This window comes from Xyrauchen texanus, chromosome 19, assembly GCF_025860055.1.
Source record: "Xyrauchen texanus isolate HMW12.3.18 chromosome 19, RBS_HiC_50CHRs, whole genome shotgun sequence".
NCBI lineage: Eukaryota > Metazoa > Chordata > Actinopteri > Cypriniformes > Catostomidae > Xyrauchen > Xyrauchen texanus.
The window spans coordinates 30642659-30665280 of NC_068294.1; the positions used below are offsets into that span (position 1 = coordinate 30642659).

The 22622-nt window shown below is 40.7% G+C and overlaps 1 protein-coding gene across 1 annotated transcript in view; it reads right to left on the reverse strand.

Annotated features, from left to right (window-relative positions):
* Nucleotides 1–1394: 1394 nt before the first annotated feature.
* Nucleotides 1395–22622, reverse strand: part of LOC127659436 (cohesin subunit SA-2-like) — a 50644-nt gene continuing 29416 nt past the window's right edge. Inside the window, exons 21-33 of the mRNA XM_052149245.1 lie at nt 22428–22515; nt 18534–18614; nt 18326–18418; nt 18065–18239; nt 10694–10833; nt 10494–10595; nt 10119–10267; nt 9897–10025; nt 9412–9617; nt 5611–5842; nt 5276–5389; nt 3137–3263; nt 1395–2943 (exon numbers count right to left, since the gene is read on the reverse strand). Coding sequence (XP_052005205.1) covers nt 2821–2943; nt 3137–3263; nt 5276–5389; nt 5611–5842; nt 9412–9617; nt 9897–10025; nt 10119–10267; nt 10494–10595; nt 10694–10833; nt 18065–18239; nt 18326–18418; nt 18534–18614; nt 22428–22515 — 1759 coding nt within the window. The 3' untranslated portion in view covers nt 1395–2820. The remainder of the gene's footprint in view (nt 2944–3136; nt 3264–5275; nt 5390–5610; nt 5843–9411; nt 9618–9896; nt 10026–10118; nt 10268–10493; nt 10596–10693; nt 10834–18064; nt 18240–18325; nt 18419–18533; nt 18615–22427; nt 22516–22622) is intronic.

Below are 22622 nucleotides of genomic sequence, written 5' to 3' on the forward strand. Positions count from 1 at the left end.
ATTTCAGTGTAACACAATTAAAGGTGCAATCAGTATTTTGTTTCCTCATTAAAAAAAAGTTTAACTCCTAAAGATTTATTTTCCAATACAAGTAGGAAATCATGACCGCTCTCATTAAAATGTAGACTCCAGACATAAGTAACCTTATAAAAGTGGTTTTATTCTACATGGAGACGGTCCACACATGAGTGCAGCCATTTTAGATTCCCATGACCAACTGAATGCTACTCGCCTTAATCTCAGTAACTGTCCTGACCTCAGTAACACTTTCACTCATTGATTAAAGTTATCATGGCTGACTGTAAATTCTAATTTTCTACAATGTCAGTGAAACTGAAAACTATTGATTTTAAATGATCCTGCATCCAAGCTGCAATGTGTCAGCGTAAGTCCAACATGATACAAAGACAAGTTTCTGAGTGCACCTTTAAGTAAAATAAACACTTGTGAAATTAACCTCAAATTACACTCCTGCAGTTAAAATCACACAAACAACAAAAAGATTTGTTTACTTTTATTCAAAAACTTACTGTCTCCAGACAGATACAAATCAGAAACAATACAGTGGATAACAGAGGAAAGGGAAACGTTATGTATATGAGTTTATACCTCTGAACAGGGAAGTGATATTTTGTTTTAAATGTTAACAGAAAATAAGCACTATAAAATTACGCTTTACGTTTAAATGCATGTTTATTTACACAATCTTTTCAGCAGTTTTATTAATGTAGTGGTGAGAAACAGAAGAGTTTTAGCCCAAGAGCATTTACTTAAAAAATAAAAATAAAATAAAAAATCAGAATCTGTCAACCACTATTTTAAATAATTACACTCATGCCATTTCAGAAATATAGTTTATTTTCTGAAGAAAAAGAAATCCAAATGTACCTCATAAATGTTTAAACATGGAAGATTTCAGTTTTGACAACCACCATCTTTTTCTTTTTCAAAACAAGGATGTTTTAAGGCCAAGGCATGGAATGATTAAAAAGTATAAACCAGACTAAATGTGCATGTCTGTAATACAAGTTAATGTATTAGTCAAGCTTCACAGAGCTGCCAAAAGCAATGCTGTAACATTTATTATCTCATAGGATGTTATTATGTTACATTTTGAATATTTCATTCTGGGGGGAGAAAAAAAAAAAAAAAAAACATCTGAATGAAGTAGAATAGTCCATGATTTTTAACCAAACTAATTTACAATTAGGAAAAATGTGAAAATCTAAAAACCTTTTAAGACTGGAGAAAAACATCAACAAAAAAAAAAATACACAAAAAAAAGGAGATAAATTGTTTTTTTTTTGTTGTTTTATATATATATATATATATATATATATATATATATATATATATATATATATATATATATATATATATATATATATGACATCTCAAAACTGAACTAGCTGCATGGCTACACACATTCATGTTTAGACATGTTTTTATACATTTCCAAAACCTTTGAACTCTAATTTTTGTTTTTTCTTTATTTTTAAAACCCCAAATTAAAGCACAGTTATAAAATCAGCACCAATTTATATATGTATATAAAAATGTATTTAAATGTAGATGCCTACAAAGCTCTAATCAGGTAGAAGAAAATCTCCACCAGACAAACTGCACTAGGTTTCGTTTTAATTACAGACAACACAATGGCATACTGGAGTTTTCCTCTTCTTTGCTTGATCTTAGATTTTATAGGGACAAGCGAGCACATCTAATCTTTGGATAAGCCTTGTGACTCAGCGGAAGAAGAATTATACTCCTTTCTGTGCATCTCCACAGGGTGACTGGGAGTCTAAACGCCTGATTTACTAGGGCAGTTGGCACATAAAAACAGTTTTATTGGCGCAAAAAGAGTAACAAGATCACAGAGTATATACCGATCGCTGAACAAGTTACTAATAATGCTCCAAACTTTACTCATGCACCGAAGGCAGTAATAAATCTGTCTCGGGGTGTTTTGATTTAAGCTTCATTTTGTAAGTCATGATCTTTACAGTAAGAGAAAAAGGAAACTAAATATACTAGATATAAAGGTGGTTTTCCTCCATTTCACATATTAGATAAGAATAAAATGTATCAATACTCACTATGATGAGCAAAAACCTGCTTATAAATTACTACTTTACACCAGATTACTCACTATTACAAAAGGGCTATACATAAAGTTGTCTTTAAGTTAAAAAAAAATGCATTCACCCCCCGTTTCAAGAAATACCACGATTCTAAGAGATCTTACATAGGTTTCTTCAAACTTTATGACGTTCAACTGTGAAATATATATATATATTTATATATCATACTTGTGTATGGCTAAGGACAGTCCGTGATTTCACCACGTTCAGTATCTACCTTCACTGTTTTGCATGAGGGAAAGCCCACACAAAGACTTTGATTGCAAAGACTTTTAATAACTTTTTCTTTCAGTTTTAGTAAGTGTCAATGGTATGAGCTGATTTGGATGCCAATCACTGCATTAAATTTAATTCTCTGTAGAGAATCAATCTGAATTCATGCAAAATGTTTCTTCACTTCACACTCCTACAATTATAATCTTAAAATATGGGGACTCCCAGGACCTACAAGAGAAAATGTTTAAATTTCAAAAATCAGTTTAATGTTTAGTGTTCCCAAACACGTTTCATTTAATCATTAGTCCAGATTGGTCTGATTAGTATTTATTATAGTGAGATGCTCTCCCTCTTTCTTTCTCTTTTTGCACAAGCGCAATTCAACTAAACAGAAATCACTCCTCCAAGTGCCATCTAGTGATGATCTCTTTCACGTCCTCAGAGGTGGAGTGAACAAGTCCCATTACCGCTGAAAAGCATCATAACCAAGGAAATGAGTGCTTCTTACAGACTCATCCATGATTGAGGAAGGGTCAAAAAAGTCAGGCTTCAGTTCTGATCGCTCTCGTCGATTCTTCGATGGGGGCTACAAGATGCAAAAATGCAGACAGAGATTTAATAAGGTAAATTTTATAAATCATGCCCAAATAAAAATGTCACAATGTGCATTTCCATTTAGACTGAAGCAAAGCCTGAAAACCAAAATATGTTGCCAACTGACAGGAGACAACAATCAATTTATATTTATTTAGTGAGACAAATTAGCTTAAGCTTATTACCAGATCAATATCCATGGTGTCAAAGTCCATGCCTTCATTGAGATCCTCAATCCGGCCTTCTGATGACATCATTACATCTTCCACAATAGGTTCCTCATCATCCTCCATTAGACCTGTTCCTTGACGGCTACGAACATGGGCAAATTAGAAAGGAATATTTTATACATAATTACAAATATTAAGTCCAGAGGCCTGTTTCATGAAGCTAGTTGACCAAACTCAACAGTTTCAAAGCAAGTTTAAGGTTGACAAAACCAAATAAGAGCTAAACCGGTTTAATCGGGTTCCGAGAGCTCAAGATGCTCGCTACAAACCTTCACTACAAAATGGTAAAGCTTGGACATAATTACTTCTTGTGACAGATTCAGCATGATTTCCTTCTGAAGATCAAGAGATTATGAATAGTTGAAGACTAAACATTTACACAACAAGAAACCAGTTCTACAGCTGAAGTTTTAGGTGACTTCTGGAAAATGTAAGAGAATTTAATAGTTTACATTAAGAACACATGGGCTTAATTATTTTATATTCATTTAAATTTAAAGCCTAATTTAATTCAAGACATGTCACTTTGTGTGATAGCCTAGAAAATGTTTTTAATAGGTTCTCGGCATCATGCACAGCATACAGGTACAGTAGGTCTGTAAAGAAATGCAAAGAAACTCATATGCTGTCCAAAAGATCTAATCACTCGAATACACAATATCTTAATATAGGCCTAATACTTACACTGATCAGCCACAACATTAAAACCACTGACAGGTGAAGTGAAAAACATTTATTATCTCATTACAATGGCACCTGTCAAAGGGTGGGATATTTTAGGCAGCAAGTGAACAGTCAGTTCTTGAATTTCATGTGTTGGAAGCAGGAAAAATGGGCAAGCGTAAGGATCTGAGTGACTTTGACGAGGGCCAAATTGTGATGGCTAGACGACTGGGTCAGAGCATCTCCAAAACAGCAGGTCTTGTGGGGTGTTCCTGGTATGCAGTGTTTAGTATCTACCAAATGAGGTCCAAGGAAAGACAACTGAAAAAACATAATGCTGGCCATGATAGAAAGGTGTCAGAACACAGTACATTGGAGCTTGCTGCATAGCCGCAGACCGGTCAGAGTGCCTATGCTGACCCCTGTCCACCATCAAAACCCCTTCCAATTGACACGTGAGCATCAGAATTGGACCATGGAGCTATGGAAGAAGGTGGCCTGGTCTGATGAATCACGTTTTCTTTTAGAATCATGTGGACGGCCGGGTGCGTGTGCGTCGTTTACCTGGTGAAGAGATGGCAGCAGCATGCACCATGGGAAGGCAGGCCGGCAGAGGCAGTTTGATGCTCTGGGCAATGTTCTGCTGGGAAATTTTGAGTTATTTTGACACGTACCACCAACCTATAGAATGTTGCAAACCAAATACACTCCTTTATGGCAACTGTATTCGGTGATGGCAGTAGCCTCTTTCAGCAGGATAATGCACCCTGCCACACAAAAATTGTTGTCAATGACAAAGAGTTCAAGGTGTTAACGTGGCCTCCAAATTCCCCAGATCTCAATCCGATTGAGCATCTATGGGATGTGCTGGACCACAAGTCTGATTCATGGAGGCCCCACCTCACATCTTACAGGACTTAAAGGATCTGATGCTAATGTCTTGGTGCCAGATACCACAGAACACCTTCAGAGTTCAAGTCCAAGCCTCGTTGTTGAGTCCAAGCGTCGACGGATCAGAGCTGATTTGGCAGCACGAGGGAGACCTATACGATATTATGTAGGTGGTTTTAATGTTGTGGCTGATTGGTGTATAGGCCTAAAATTAAATATGCAAAATTAATTTTTAATCTTAAAATATAAAACTTTATCCATTAAATATTTATTTAAATTTCTAACTTCATTGCATAAGAGATGAAACTTTACTTACAGCTGATTAGTTCAGCATCTGTTGAGATCTGTTACCCAGAATAAATCCTGCTCTGGAGCCGGTTAGTCATGTATCACAAGTTGCTATTGTGATAAACACATGACCTGTCTTCTTGAGACCAAAAATCCACAGTTTGCTCAAACTCAAACTTGCACTGAAACCGTCTTTGTGAGACAGGCCTCTGAGATCGGATACAATGATATTTCAAATGGGAATTATCTTACATGGCATGCTGAAGATTGCTCCTTAATTTGGCATAGTTCATAGCTCTCTCCTGCTGTTGTCTGGCCACCTCCTCTTGCTGCTGTCTCTGTGCTAGCATCCAGGTGACTTGCGTGCTTTACAACACAATAACAACAGACCTCAATTTAATCCTTTAATCATTTCCAAACTACAAGCTAACTAACCAACAACAAAATTTAATTACGATAAAATATCAGTACAATTTGGATATGTGACTGAAATTAGCTGAAAGTAACTGTATGACAGCACCTCAAACTGACCAAGTAGTTAATAGTACATGAGAAATTTGGTTTGCTTTGAGCATTCATGTGCTTACTTGTAGTCCATGGGTGTGTGGTGGTGGTGTTGTGGCTGTGGAGTCTGCGGGTGTGTGTGGTGTTGTTGCTGTTCAGGAGTCATTGTGTACACCCCCATATAGCTATCCTCAGGACGCAAGCGTTTGGGCTCTCTCATGATGGTGGAGGTAAGGTGGGGTGATGGCATCATAACGGGCGTCTGCATACTCTGCTCACGGCTCATCCACACCTCACTGCTGCTACTACTCTCCTCTGTGAAAAGAGAGTAGGAGAATCAGCAAAACATCCAAAATAAACCCACAAGGTTAAAATGTCGCCTGTAGTCTACTACACATATTATTGACCAACCAGGGGCCTCATTCCATTGGCAAAATATAACTTGGCATTGCTTAATAGTTTATCATTTGCTTGATGAACCGAGAGGTATTGTTGCACAACTTTTCAGGTAATTTTATGATATTTGGATTTAAGCCAAATAATATTGATCAAACTCACTCAATGTTAAATAACATACAATGTCTACTACTTTGTGGCAACTTACAATTTACACAACTACTACAGTGTAGAGAACGATATTATGAGTGCATGGCTGTGAAGGGCTATTTTAAACAATCACCCATGCTTTTGCATGTCAGGGGTGCTCGCACTTCTATGGCATGAGATCTACTTTTTCATTATGTCATTATAATAAGATCTACCATGTATTGTATCCAGTGTTGTCACAATACCAAAATTTCAGTTGTCGGTACCTGTGTACCAGTGAAATTTGACAATTCTTGGCCAAAACTAATACTAACTAATTTGTTAATTATGTAAACATTGTTTTAAGTTCTGAAGCAATTACTCAGGACAAGTAAACAACATTAATAAAATAAGAATTAAGAAAACAGTGCTTAAGTTTTCTAACAGCAGTATCAATATGTATTCAAGTATATGTTCAGGAAGAATGTTTTTTTTTTATTATCATAAAACTTAACAGATCACAGATTTTCACTGCATGATTATAATACATTAATATTTTTAAAGCTAATAAAGTTACCCAGCCAAGAGCAATAAAGTCTCAATTTCTTGTTATTGTTGTTTGATTGATATTAACGGCATAGATGGGCAGGTCTATCAGGCTTGTACGTTTACTTTAGAAATAACTGATCATGTTTTAATTACTACCTCGCCCCACATATATATCGCTATATCCCATGCACGCACATACAGAAAGAGACGGAGAGAGCAAGAAAGCAGGCTTCTGTCAGTCAGATGGGGAGAATTTCAAAAATGAAGAATGGCAGGGGGATGGGTCCATTATATTCATGAGAAAAGAGATACCTGATACAGTGAGGGAAAAAAGTATTTGATCCCCTGCTGATATTGTACGTTTGCCCACTGACAAACAAATGATCAGTCTATAATTTTAATGGTAGGTTAATTTGAACAGTGAGAGACAGAATAACAACAACAAAAAAATCCAGAAAAACACATGTCAAAAATGTTATAAATTGAATTGCATTTTAATGAGGGAAATAAGTATTCGACCCCTCTGCAAAACATGACTTAGTACTTGGTGGCAAAACTCTTATTGGCAATCACAGAGATCAGATGTTTCTTGTAGTCGACCACCAGGTTTGCACACATCTCAGGAGGGATTTTGTCCCACTAATCTGCAGATCTTCTCCAAGTCATTAAGGTTTCACGGCTGATGTTTGGAAACTCAAACCTTCAGCTCCCTCCACAGATTTTCTATGGGATTAAGGTCTGGAGACTGGCTAGGCCACTCCAGGACCTTAATGTGCTTCTTCTTGAGCCACTCCTTTGTTGCCTTGGCCGTGTGTTTTGGGTCATTGTCATGCTGGAATACCAATCCACGACCCATTTTCAATGCCCTGGCTAAGAGAAGAAGGTTCTCACCCAAGATTTGATGGTACATGGCCCCGTCCATTGTCCCTTTTATGCGGTAAATTTGTCCTGTCCCCTTAGCAGAAAAACATCCCCAAAGCATAATGTTTCCACCTCCATGTTTGACGGTGGGTATGGTGTTCTTGGGGTCATAGGCAGCATTCCTCCTCCTCCAAACATGGTGAGTAGAGTTGATGCCAAAGAGCTCGATTTTGGTCTCATCTGACCACAACACTTTCACCCAGTTCTTCTCTGAATCATTCAGATGTTCATTGGCAAACTTCAGACAGGCCTGTACATGTGCTTTCTTGAGCAGGGGGACCTTGCGGGCGCTACAGGATTTCAGTCCTTCACGGTGTAGTGTGTTACCAATTGTTCTTTTGGTGACTATGGTCGCAACTGCCATGAGATCATTGACAAGATCCTCCCGTGTGGTTCTGGGCTGATTCCTCACCGTTCTTATGATCATTGCAACTCCACGTGGTGAGATCTTGCATGGAGCCCCAGACCGAGGGAGACTGACTGTTCTCTTGTGTTTTTCTGGATTCTTTTGTTGTTATTCTGTCTCTAACGTTTCAAATTAACCTACCATTAAAATTATAGACTGATCATTTCTTTGTCAGTGGGCAAACATACAAAATCAGCAGGGGATCAAATACTTTTTCCCTCACTGTAGGTCAAAGAAAATATAACCCAACCCTAACTCTACCAATAAACCTAACGCTATCCAATCTGGATTTTTTTTCCCTTCTAAATATGAACGAGCCTTTCCTGCCATCCTGCGTTTCTGAAATCTGTGCGCAGGGAAGCTGAAATAAGGAAATCAAATGTGATCTTTTAGATTATCATTATATGTGTAGTTAAATCACTTTCTCTTATGACCAGTTATTGAGATCGATCAATGGTTGTGTTGCAATTGGCCGAAGCAATATATAGTAAAAAAAATAAATAAACATTATATAATCAGCAGCAGCAATACAAGATGTTAAATATCATATAGTATCAACTACAGTTTCGCCTTCCAAAACGGTCAGAAATCTAGGGGTAACCATTGATGATGAGCTAAATTTCACAGACCACATTTCAAAAACTGCAAGATCTTGTAGATTTACACTCTACAATATCAGGAAGATAAGACCCTTCCTCTCTGTACATGCCATACAACTGCTCGTTCAGTCCCTTGTCATAACTAGACTGGACTACTGTAACGCTCTCATTGCAGGCCTTCCTGCATGTGCTATTAGACCTCTCCAAATGATCCAGAATGCAGCAGCACGTCTGGTCTTTAATGAACCTAAGACAGCACATGTTACACCACTCTTTGTCTCTCTCCACTGGCTGCCGGTTCATGCAGGTTTTAAATTCAAGGCCCTGATGCTGGCATATAAAACAGTCACTGGGTCTGCTCCAGCATACCTAAAAACATTTATGCAGGGCTACGTTCCCACCAGAAGCCTGCGTTCGGCTAAGGAACGTCGCCTTGTCGTACCAAAACAAAGAGGCACCAAAACACTTTCCCGGACTTTCAGTTTCATCATACCACGGTGGTGGAATGACCTTCCCAACTCAATCCGGGAAGCTAACTCACACTCCATCTTCAAAAAACAGCTAAAAACACATCTTTTCCAAAAGCACTTAACCGGTCAATAAAAAAAAATAAAAAAAAAAAAAAAAAAATATATTTACATTTCTTGTTGCACTTAAATCTGTTTTGTATACTATTATGATGATAGTGAAACTTTGTAATATGGCACTTTTTGTACCACTGTCTCCCTAAGATGATTCGCTGATGTTCTTCCTCTTTTGTAAGTCGCTTTGGATAAAAGCGTCTGCCAAATGAATAAATGTAAATGTAAATATATAGTACAGATTCAAAAAATAATCACAAATAAATGTTTGGTCTATAACTTCTTGAACTCAAACTATATTACCCTCAGGTAATTTCCTCTTGCCGGTAGCAGGCTTTGCCTTCTTGCTCCTGACGGAGGAGCCCCGGCTGCTTATGCCACTGACCACAGACATGGTGTCATCATCACCCCCTGCCTGCAGTGAGTTTCTGTATGAGATGAGCGGCAGCCAGCAGTCCTCTCTCTGCAGGGCCATCTGAAATGTCATGAAGCGCTCCAAATACATGTGCCTTTACATTCAAAAGGGGCAGAGAGAACATATATTAGATCCAACAGTATACAAATCGGTTAGCACTGTGGTTTGCAAGTTTTTCCTCCACAAAAGAGCAATATCTAAATTATTAAATATTTTAGAAAAGAGCATGACAAGAAAATTTCCATAAACCAAGCCTGGAAAACATATTACATAATAAAATACTATGTAGCACAATTAATATGGCACAAGGTGTCTTTATGTGACTCTAGTGTAATTAAAAATATACCAGCAGCACTCTGAAATGTTTGCTTACACAGTACGCTTGTCCTGACGCATGAGTTTGGATGAGAACTCGCTGAGGATGTCCAGAAATGCCAGGTTCAGAGGCGGATGTCCCTCACCCTGTGGATTCGGTTCTTTGAAGGAAAACTCAATACCATCCCTTTAGACAAAGAGCAACAAGGGGGAGTGAACACACAACATAACTCCATAGACAATCAGTTTTTTCCCAAGAGAAAAGTGTATAGAAGCTTACTTGTGTAACATGGCAATAGCGTCTCTGGTTTTGAGCTGATCCAGGCCAAAGGTCAGAGAGAAACGGCGAGCGAGCTCTTTAATGCCACAGAAGGACGAGGATGAGCGGTCAAAGCTGGGACCCAGATCTGACAGCATCTCATTGAATAGCTACGGACAGCAGAGGATAAAAGACACATGAACAACCTGCTCGAGCAAAAACCAGAAACAGGAAAATTGTGAAAGGATTTTAATACTTGCTGGGGAGTAACTAAAGGTTTCCAAAATAAATACCCATTTTCAGTATCAAATTACTTTAAATATAAGTAGCTTGTAGCTTTGCAAGTAGCTTCCCAAACACTGGTGGAAGCAGATTCAAAACATCATAGGCACTGACCTGTTGTAAGCTCAAAATTAGTGTCTTTGCACACTGGATTTTATCAATCTGTCTTGTCTTGCTCATGGTTTCCTTGATGATGTCACCATAGTCATTGTAATACTGGATGAAGAAAACAACAGAAATATCTTTTCAGCTAAGCTGTGGATGTTAATCAATTGAAAACCCTAAAAAGAGTTGAAAAAGTGAGAAAAACTCACCCTCATATATTGCTTAAATATATCTGCACCAGTGTTCATCTCAACTACATTGTAGATAATGAGTTTGCAATATGCTGCCAGCAGGTTTCGCCTCTTGTGCAAAGCTTCTATTTTTCCTGCTTCATCATCCTGCTGCCCATCTGCTCAAATATAAAACAAAAAGAAAATAGAAGTGGAAATACTGGTGAAGAATGTCCATATTGTTGCATAAAGTCAGTTCACTTCGAAGCTATCACAGCAACATCCCAAGGCAGCAATTTTCTCTGCAGACAATAGACATTAACATACAGTTACAGTATATACCTGAATGGAGAACAGAATTCTCAAAACTGCAAGTCAAGATCACATGCCAACAACATACACTGCCTGGCCAAAAAAAATTTTACCCTTTGGATTTAAATAAGCAGATACTTAAACAAACCTATGATTGGATCATTATTGTAGAGATTAATATGTTTCAGCTGGAAACAATTATTTTAACTCTAACTGATGTAGTGTGTATCTTCTCATTTCTTAAACAACCATGTTGGAAGACGTAGCCCGTGGTCATGGAAAATATATTACTGTGTTTCAGAAGGGACAAATTATTGGCCTTTATCAAGTAAAGAAAACAACTAAGGAGATAAGGAGAAATAGCTAGAATTGGGTGAGGAACTGTCCAACACATTAAAACCTGGAAGGATGGCAGTGAACCGTCAGATTTGTGGAAGAACTATGGTAGGGGAAAAAAATCTTGAATGATCATGTTTGGAGATCATTAAAATGCTTTAAGTCACATTGTAAAAAAAAATCAACAGCAGAACTGTTTAATAGTGAAAGTAAGAGCATTTCCACAACAAGAACTTACAGGATTGAGACTAAACAGCTGTGTGGCATCAAGAAAGACACTTGTTCAAGTCAAGTGGTTTTTATTGTCGTTTCAACCATATACAGTTAGTACAGTACACAGCGAAACGAGACAATGTTCCTCCAGGACCATGGTGCTACATAAAAACAATATAGGACAAACATAGAACCACAGGAGACTATGCCTATATATATATATATATATATATATATATATATATATATATATATATATAAAAAGTGCATGTGCAAACATGTGCAAAAAGTACGGGACAGTACAGTAAATGATGTCTTGGGGGAAGAAGCTGTTACACAGTCTGGCCCGAATGCTTCGGTACCTCTTGCCAGACGGCAGGAGGGTAAAGAGTTTGTGTGAGGGGTGTGTGGGGTCATCCACAATGCTGGTTGCTTTGCGGATACAGTGTTTTTTGTAAATGTCTTTGGTGGAGGGAAGTGAGACCCCGATGATCTTCTCAGCTGTCCTCACTCTGCAGGGCTTTGCGGTCCGAAACGGTGCAAGTCCCAAACCAGGCAGTGATGCAGCTGCTCAGGATGCTCTCAATAGTCCCTCTATAGAATGTTGTGAGGATGGGGGGTGTGAGATGCGCTTTCCTCAGCCTTCGAAGAAAGTAGAGATGCTGCTCGGCTTTCTTGGTGATAGAGCTGGTGTTTAGGGACCAGGTGAGTTTCTCTGCCAGGTGAACACCAAGCCGTCGATGTTCAGTTGAGAGTGTTCACCTTGTGCTCTCCTAAATTCAACAACAATCTTTTTGTTTTGTCAACATTCAGGGACAGGTTGTTGCCTCTACACCAGTCCGTTAGCTGCTGCATCTCCTCTCTGTATGCTGACTCGTCGTTCTTGCTGATGAGACCCACCACGGTCGTGTCATCGGCGAACTTGACGATGTGGTTCGAGCTGTGAATTGCTGCACAGTCGTGAGTCAGTAGAGTGAACAGTAGTGGACTGAGCACACAGCCCTGGGGTGCCCCCATTGCTCAGTGTGGTGGTGGTGGAGATGCAGTTCCCGATCCGGACTGACTGAGGTCTCCCAATCAGGAAGTCCAGGATCCAGTTGCAGAGGGAGGTGTTTCTCACATCCACCGTGGTAAGACAGAGCACCTGGTTGTTAGGAGGAGGGGTGGTCTTCCTCGCCACCACGTCGTTCTGCACTTCAAATTGAGCGAAGAAGTCGTTCAGCGCATCTGGAAGGGAGGCATCTTTGTCACAGGCAACTGATGTTGTCCTGTAGTTGGTAATGGCCTTAATGCCCTGCCACATGCGCCTGGAAGTGACTGTGGATTCTCTGGGCGTGTGCGCACTTTGCCTCTCTGATTGCCCGGGACAGTTTGACTCTAGCTGTTCTTAGGGCTGCCTTATCGCCTGCTCTGAAGGTGGAGTCTCAGGTCCTCAGCGGTCTGTATGCTGGAATTAACATAAAGATGTGGTCTGAGTAGCCGAGGTGGGGGCGGGGCTCCGCCCGGTATGTTTGTGTAAACAAGATCAAGCGCATTTGCCCCTCTCGTTGCAAAGTCCACATACTGATGGAATTTAGAGAGCACTCTCTTGAGATTAGCATGGTTGAAATCTCCGGCGACATTAAACAGTCCGTCGAGGTGAGCGTTCTGCAGTTCGCTCATAGCCCCATACAGTTCACAGAGCGCTTCCTTAGCGTTAGCGCTGGGGGGGAATGTAAACTCCGGTTATAATAACAGTGGTGAATTCCTGTGGTAAATAAAAAGGTCTGCATCTAACAGTCACAAGCTCCACCAGCGATGAGCCGTAACTAGAGACTAGCATAGAGTTCTTGCACCATTCCGTGTTGATGTAAACACACAAGCCACCACTGCGAGTCTTACTGCAGAGAGCTGTATTTCTGACGGCACGGCACGAAACAAGGCGAGCCCGTCTAGCTGAATGGCAGCGTCCGGAACTCTGTTGCTGAGCCACGTCTCCATGAAAACAAAGACGCAGCAGTCTCTAAACTCACGCTGTGTAGCCTGCTGGAGTCGGATATAGTCCAGTTTATTGTCCAGGGAGCAAACATTTGAGAGCAGCATAGACGGGAGAGCCGGCCGGCAGGCTAGGGTTTGTTTTTAGCCTAGCATAGACCCCCGCCCTCTGGCCGCGCTTCCGCTTTCTCACACACAGCTTACGACGTCCTCTCCCCAGTCCACTGGCATCAGGCGACGCCGAGGACTGGAGGCCTGGTCTCCGCAGCAAGCAGAGTATGCGTAGCGCCTCCTGCAGGTCATCATGCAGCTTAGTTTTTGCATGTGTCTTATATTTCAGTAGTGTCTGGCGATGGTATACACGAACACCGGTTGCTCCGATGTCCATGTGCCGCAAAAGTCAGGCTTTTTTTTAACAAAAATAGCATCCACGGAAGGCTGCTGGACCAGACAACATTCCTGGCAGAGTGCTCAGAGGATGTGCAGACCAGCTAGCAGATGTTCTTACTGACATCTTCAACATCTCTCTGAGCAGCGCCGTTGTTCCAACGTGCTTCAAGGCCACCACCATCATCCCCATGCCAAAGAATTCTTCAGTGTCCTGCCTCAACGACTACCGTCCCGTCGCACTTACACCCATCATCATGAAGTGCTTCGAGAGGCTCGTCATAAGGGAGATTAAGACCCAGCTGCCCCCCTCACTAGACCCACTGCAGTTTGCGTATCGTTCAAACCATTCAACGGATGATGCCATCACCACAACCCTCCATCTGGCCCTCACCCACCTAGACAATAAGGACTCATACGTTCGAATGCTGTTCATAGATTTCAGCTCAGCATTCAACACAATCATTCCCCAGCACCTGATTGGAAAGCTGAACCTGCTGGGCCTGGACACCTCCCTCTGCAACTGGATCCTGGACTTCCTGACTGGGAGACCTCAGTCAGTCCGGATCGGGAACAGCATCTCCACCACCACCACACTGAGCACTGGGGCCCCCCAGGGCTGTGTGCTCAGTCCACTGCTGTTCACTCTGCTGACTCACGAATGTGCAGCAATGCACAGCTCGAATCACATCAATGACACGACCGTGGTGGGTCTCATCAGCAAGAACAACGAGTCAGCATACAGAGAGGAGGTGCAGCGGCTGACGAACTGGTGTAGAGCCAACAACCTGTCCCTGAATGTCGACAAAACAAAAGAGATGGTTGTTGACTTTAGGAGAGCACAAGGTGAACACACTCCGCTGAACATCGACGGCTCCTCTGTGGAGATCGTCAAAAGCACCAAATTCCTTGGTGTTCACTTGGCGGAGAACCTCACCTGGTCCCTCAACACCAGCTCTATCACCAAGAAAGCCCAGCAGCGTCTCTACTTTCTTCGAAGGCTGAGGAAAGCACATCTCCCACCCCCCATCCTCACTACATTCTATAGGGGGACTATTGAGAGCATCCTGAGCAGCTGCATCACTGCCTGGTTTGGGACTTGCACTGTTTCGGACAGCAAAGCCCTGCAGAGGATAGTGAGGACAGCTGAGAAGATCATTGGGGTCTCTCTTCCCTCCATCAAAGACATTCACAAAAACACTGTATCCATAGAAGCAACCAGCATTGTGGACTGACCCCACACACCCCTCACACAAACTCTTTACCCTCCTCCCGTCTGGCAAGAGGTACCGAAGCATTCGGGCCCTCACGGCCAGACTGTGTAACAGCTTCTTCCCCAAGCCATCAGACTACTCAATACTCAGAGACTGGTTTGACACACACGTGTCCTGAGTTGCACTTTAATTACTGTCACTTTATAACTGTCTGCTACCTCAATAACTGCTATGTGCATAGAACATTATCTCATAGTATGTTATGTTTACATTTTTAGAAACTGTCATCTTTTTGCACTACTGAGTACTGGTCGGCGCTGCACTGTCTATTGTCATGTTCATTGTCAGTAATTTGTTGTACTGTCCTGTACTTTTTGCACATGTTTGCACGTGCACTTTATATAGGTATATATAGGTAGTTTATATAGGTATTTTATTTCGTTGTGTAGTCTCATGTGGTCCTATGTTGGTCCTTTGTTGTTTTTATGTAGCACCATGGTCCTGGAGGAACGTTGTCTCGTTTTGCTGTGTACTGTACTAACTGTATATGGTTGAAACGACAATAAAAACCACTTGACTTGACTTGACATGACCATTTTGGATCCGGAGTGGCCGCTGCGTGCTACCGCGCCGCCATCTTGGATCTTCAAGATGGCCGCTGCGTGCTACCGCGCCGCATCTTGGAAAAACAACTTAAATTAGCTAGGGAGCATAAAGATTGGACTGTGGAGCAATGGGAAAAGGTCATGTGGTCCGATGAGTCCAGATTTACCCTATCCAAATCGATGGGTGTACCAGGGTAAGAAGAGAACCACACGAAGCAATGCACCCATCATGCATGATGCCCACTGTACAAACCTCAGGAGGTAATGTTATGATCTGGATTAGCTTCAATTGGTTAGGGCTAAGCTCAGCAACATTATGAAGCAATAACATGAAGTCAGCCGAACTACCTAAATGAACTGAATAACCAGGTTATCCCATCAGTGTATTTTTTCTTCCCTAATGGCACAGGCATATTCCAGGACAACAATGCCAAGATTCATTAGGTTTACATTTTGAAAAAATGGTTCAGGGAGGCATGAGAAATCATTTTCACACATGAATTGACCACCGCAGAGTCCTGACCTTAACCCCATTGAAAGTCTTTGGGATGTGTTGGAGAAGACTTTACGGAGTGGTTCGTCTCTCCCATCATCAATACATCTAGCCCAAAAATGAATGGAAATCTGGATGGAAATATATGGTTGTCGAAACAATGCCACAACAAATATGTGCATCAAAGCTAAAGGCGGTCCAACAAAATATTAGAGCATGATACTTTTTTTGGGCCAGGCAGTGTATATCAAATTCAGCAATAAAATCATATTTTGCTTCTTTAAATCAAATACAAAAAAAGTTTTCAGATTTTTCAGTCTAACTAAGCAGCATGCATTCTGTGGTAAATAAAAGATCGTGCCTCTCAGTTAAAAGACCCAATTGCCTTTTAAATAGGCAAGGCTTCCATTTTTACAGCCAAAATATAGGGGAATTATCACACTACGTCACACTGACGTCATGCAGGCCGCTGAAACAAACCCGGGAAAATGTCGTGTTGTGCAGTGGGTTGCCAGAATCGAAAATCTGTAAACAAAGGTCTGAGGTTTTACCGAATACCATCAACTCACACCCCTTTTAACGCCAACCGCAGACGTCTTTGGTTACAAGCCCTCAGAAGAATCGACTGGAACGACAACCTAATTAAAAACGCCCGACTCTGCAGTTCTCACTTCATATCAGGTAAGTTGCGCTAAATCACCCACATCACTCGATTTAGTTTATAACAAAAACTCTGATGTATTAAGTACACTTATCTAACAATAGAATAACGAACAATGTATGAGTTTGAGACTAGCTAGCTTAAATTACTAGCTAAATTAACGTTACCTTTGTTCAGTTGCGTTACGTTGTCTTGCTAGGTAGTTAACCTGACAGTTAGCTAGCTAGTCTAGTATCTAGCAAGTGTACCTAGTATTTGGCTAATAACGCGGTTATAGCGAACTCAGACTAAATTTAACTGTAACACTAACAGACCTAACTTTTTGTACAGGAGAGGTGTCCATGGACTTCAGTAGTCCTGACTTTGTCCCGTCTGTTTTTCCTACTCAACCCAGTGTGAAATAAACAAAGGCGATGCAAAACTTGAGAGGTAAATATTGTCACTTTCACCTCATTTAGTTGCTCACTGGGATCACATCATTACTCACCATCCATTCTCTGGCCACTGAATGCTTGGCCATTTCGTTTCGTCGTTTGACCATTGACAAGGCTCTATGGCAAACGGATCTGTAAGACGTATCCCACTCATTAAGGTAAGCTTAGTTGAATAACAGTTCTTATCGCTGGGTGACAAGCTGTTGTAGTACGCGGAGAACATTTTAAATATGTACCATCTAATCAATATAAAATGTAATGTTGATATCTAACTACTATGTATAACGTAACGTATCATTTTGCTAGCTAACTCCTCTCCCGCGCTCTCTCTTCTGCAACCATGTTGCGCGCGCATCCCGAATGTTTACAAACATATAATTGGCCTATTGAGCTTAGCAATTTTCCCAATTCGTATATTTCTACAACTGGTCCTTATCATTCTCATTATACTTTCTCTAGAATATGGCTGCAAGCAGCTTGTTCTACAAGCACACTTTCTGTCTTCTTGTGGTCACTTGGGAACATTGTTAGTTGATGGCACCTAAAGCAGCACTAAATTGATATTGGTCCAAACAACTCTCCTTTTAAAATCCGTCAATTTATCTCAATTAAAGCTCAGTGCACAGCGGTATTAAGAGCAGCTGAAGGCTCTAATGTCTTCTAAAGTGATAACACTGTCTTACTGTTACCTATCAGCATTAAACAGCCAAGGGCACTAAAACCACTCAACAAAGCCTGTTAACTCCAGCTAAAAGTGATTATGTCTGTAGCAGCCATAGACCTGTGCTGTTGCTGTCTTCATCCTGGTCAATGAAGACATGGTCCAGGATAAAATTAAGAAGGTCGGACTGCAGGGATTCCTCAGAATTGTATACTAGGGGCTCCAGAGCTTCCCTCCCCCCTGCGATAATCTGATGGCTGAAGATCAACAGCAGGTCACAGAGGATGGTGAAGGCCTGAGGGAGAACAGTTATGTACAGTTTAAGCATGAAGAACGGTGTGAGGTTGGCCATAATGACTGGTTGTGATCTATGATACGAACCTGCTCTTTGACAGCGGTGTTGACGCTGGTTAGGTAACGCTGACACATCAGACAAAATGCCCTCATTTGCTTCCTCAGAGTCACCATGTCCTCCTATAGAGACCAAATACATTGTTAACATCTGACAAACTACAGAAAATTAAGAAATAAAGAGGAAGAAACAAATGCATATAAATCATAGCAACAGGTTAAAAAAAAAATACTTTACCTTTTTAAACATGCCCTCTGAGACCTTGGCCAAGTGCCAAAGAATGACATAATGTGTGCACTGCAGAGCATGTATGACAATCTAAAAGAGTCCAGAGAGACAGTAAAGTTACCCTAGATTCATGTTGCACAATCAAATTTCTGAACCACCACACAGAATTGCTAAAACAACTACACAGGTAAAGTGTTACAAGGAAATGGATATGGGTTCAACTTCCCCCGGAATTCATTCTATAGATTTTGATAGCTCTGACAGAAGTTATTTTAGACCCTGTTTGCAGCTGGTATTAAGATGGATGATCAGATTAAAAATGATCAGTGCTAAATATAGTTGTAAACAGGGTCCAAATATTGGATCACAAAAAAGCAGATACAGAGGTAGTCAAAAACTAATGTGACCACATCACATTTGAGGTGTAAGCGAAGCGAAGCGCCACCTCTCAATCAACCGCTGCGCCAAACAACGTGCAGATTTAAAAGGAGTCACCGTCCGATCGGCTAACTTGAGAAAGCGATTACATAAACATGAGAACTTTGCGGCTCTTCCACAGTGTGTCTGTCTGATATCAACATGTAGGGAGACAAAATAACAAGCACACACATCTGAAGCTGAACAGGTACATTTCAACTGCATCTGGAAGATACAGCGTGCTGGTTTTGTTTGTTTTTTGTTATTCAGTAAAACACTGATATAGGGATTGATGTATGTCATCATGAAATCAGACACCCTGTCCTCGAAATCCCAACACCGTAACGAAAGAATGAATGGATGTAGGCCGCAACAACTGTTGTAAAGCTCGAGCTCAGCAATCATGGGTCGCAGGAAAAATGTGGATACATACTGAAAGGCAATAGAGAGAAAGAGAAATAAAGCAGATTAAAGGACTTGTTTACATTCGAAATTTTTGACAGTTTGAATAATCTTGGCCCATTTGAACATTACATTAATGTAAGACAATGGGGTTTTGGAGATATTTGATCGACCGCTGTACCAACACCGTAAATCTGATCAGTAAGAAAAGTCAGCATAACCAGAGTTAGAACAGCGTGAAGGTCTGTGCCAAGTTTGGTGGATGCATCTTTAAAGCTCTAGGAGGAGTTACAGTCAGAACTTTTGATATTTGTTTAGGGATTTTGAAAAAACCCTAAACAATGGTCTGTTCCAAAATGTAACTTTGGGTGTCCGCGTTGTGGATCGCTCCACGCACAGAATGTGTGACGTAAATTGCGTCATCAGCACATCTGCGCGCCTAGATATTCTTGACCTGTGCACGTAGTCCTCGGCTGTGCGCACCGCTGACGCATGTGCCTGCTATTGATTGTACTAAGAGTATCACAAATAAGTTGTAGAGGGCATGTGTCAAACACGTTCGTATTCGCTCGTATTCAGAAGTGTATATTCACAAAGGCAACACAGACCACCAGGCACGAGATGATACGGAATGTGCAAAACCAAAGAATACTTGGGCCTTTAGAGAGCTGTCTCATTGTCTCCTGCCTAGATAGTATTCTATGGCAGCATTCTAACTGAAATGAAGCCTCATAATAGACCCATTTTGGAATGCTCTACATAGGCAGCAACTCCAAACATCAGTAGAAATGACTTGCAACTGATTTCAATAAAGGTGACGCCAGATATATCTATATATATATATATATATATATATATATATATATATATATATATATATATATATAATAGGGCTGTCGAGTTAACGCGTTAATAACGCGCAATTAATTATACAAAAAAATGACGCGTTAAAATTATTAACGCATTTAATCGCATGCTTGTAGTACCACCTGTATACTCCAAAGGGCAGTAAGTGAAATTTCAGCTGTGTGAGCAACACACAGTTTATACAGTGAAGAAAACAACACAGATATGCATTACTAAAGGTGCGTACACACTGCCAGCGACATCGCGCGCCACAGCGACTCCATACCATTAATTTTCAATGAGAGCACAGCGACTTCCGGCGACACGAGCCGTCGCGACCGTTGGTGACTAGATGTGGGCGTGTCCAGCGACGCGACAAAGTTGAGACAAGTTCAACTTTATTCAAATGAAGAGCGACTAACGGAAGCGACAGCCAATAGGAGAGAAGACGGGAGAGCTCACGTGATCCTTCTCTCTCTCAGCTCCTGCAGTAACGGAAAGATGGATGAAAGGCTAATTCTTGCTGTTAGAAATTTTCCAGTGCACTATGATATGTCTCTTCCCACGTACAAGGACATTTTTAAGAAAAATACTGCGTGGAAAGGTGTATCTGAGATCGCGGGGATTTTATGGACCCAGACAGACCGGCATTTGCATTTTCGCCGCAGATAAAGAGCCGCTATGGCAAACAGCATGCCTTGTTTCTCATTCATCTTTGATATAAAGCATTTTATGTACTGATTCCATTTATATTTAGTCTTTTCCCTCCAAAATGTTTGTTTTTAGTGGCAAGAAAAGAGATTCGCTGTCAACAGCAATGGAATGACATCCGTGAATGTCATTTATAAACGTTACTAGACAACCAGTAGTGGGAACACCCACTAGCGACTTCACCACCAGCCACTGGCGACCTGCAGTGACAAAGTCGCTGGTAGTGTGTACGCACCTTTAGGGTTCAAATGCGAACTAAAGGATCTCAATATGTGTTTAAAGATTGAGTATTAAACTTGACACAGTGACCAAAACATTTTATTTTTATGACGCAACACACCCGAGACGCGACACAAGCATGTCTGACGCAGGTCGTATGGTAGGGTGACCTAGTCCCGAAATTGTAAGCTTTGTACCCGAAATTGTAAGCTTTTTTCCTTGCCAGAGCGGGAAAACTGGAAAAAAAAACTGCAACAGAAAAATGGGTCTATCCGGAGCTCCCGAGAAGAAAAAGTGTCTTTCTTCGTATAATAAAGAATTGGAGAAAATACATAAATGGTTAAAACCAGTTACAGGTGACCCTGAAAAAGGAGGGTGCAGGGTATGCCACCAAAGTTTCACAGACAGCTCTGCTGAAGCAGTTCAGTGCCCCAAACATGACAGCTCTGATATCTTTGGCTTTGAGCATTCCTGTCACCAACGCGTTCGTGGAGAGGGTGTTTTCACTGATGACCGCTGCGTGGACCTAGACAAGGAACTGAGCATCTGTGGACCTCATCAAAAGTGAACTCCTGGTGAAAGTGAACATCTACACCTGCCAGGAGTTCTAGATGCACTAAATCTGGTAAGAACGCATTTAATCTTTCTAGTCTTTAATAATGGAATTGATGTGCTTATTTGGAAATGTGCACATTTATATATATATATATATATATATATATATATATATATATATATATATATATATATATATATATATATATATATATATACACACACACACACACACACACTTTACAGTATTGAATGGATAAGTATATTTAAAATCAAATTTACTCTTGCTTCTTACCCCATATTTGATTAATGTTTCCACTGAGATCATCACGATGCATTTTTATATCGCCTAGCTGGGGAAGGATACATATGTTGATACCTCAGAATTTGGCCAAAATGAGATATCTCAGGAGGCGGCATAATTAAGATACCTTCCATTTGGAACAGCCTTCGTGTCGGAAGCATGCCATTTATGTCTTAAAGTGCTGCCTCCGGTGGCAGCTCACTAGGTTTGAGACGAGAATGTCTTTGTCAGGCCAACATACTGACTGGTTTCAGTTTTAAACACTCCCATTTATCTGCCATTGTTTGACAAACAGGTAGTTTTACCTCAAACTCACACCATTTGTTGAGCCAATGTGGTATGTCCAGCCAAGTTGGGCTGAAAATAGGTTGAAATTCCGATTGGTGCCACTAGTTTAATTAGAAGTAAACACTTCACCTTTAATAATTCTTCATTCATATAATGAATACCTGCTCAGGCATGTTGCCATTTTCAATGCCAGTGTTCAGTAACTTGTAGTTGCTGGTGAAGAGATCCCATCTGGAGAGGTCATGAGCACTACAGCAAAAATAAAAACATTAAAAAAAGAAGAAGAGGGAGATGGGATAGGAAAGTAAATAAATGACATTTGCTTTTTTACAAAGTATTAATCTGTTAAAGAAAAA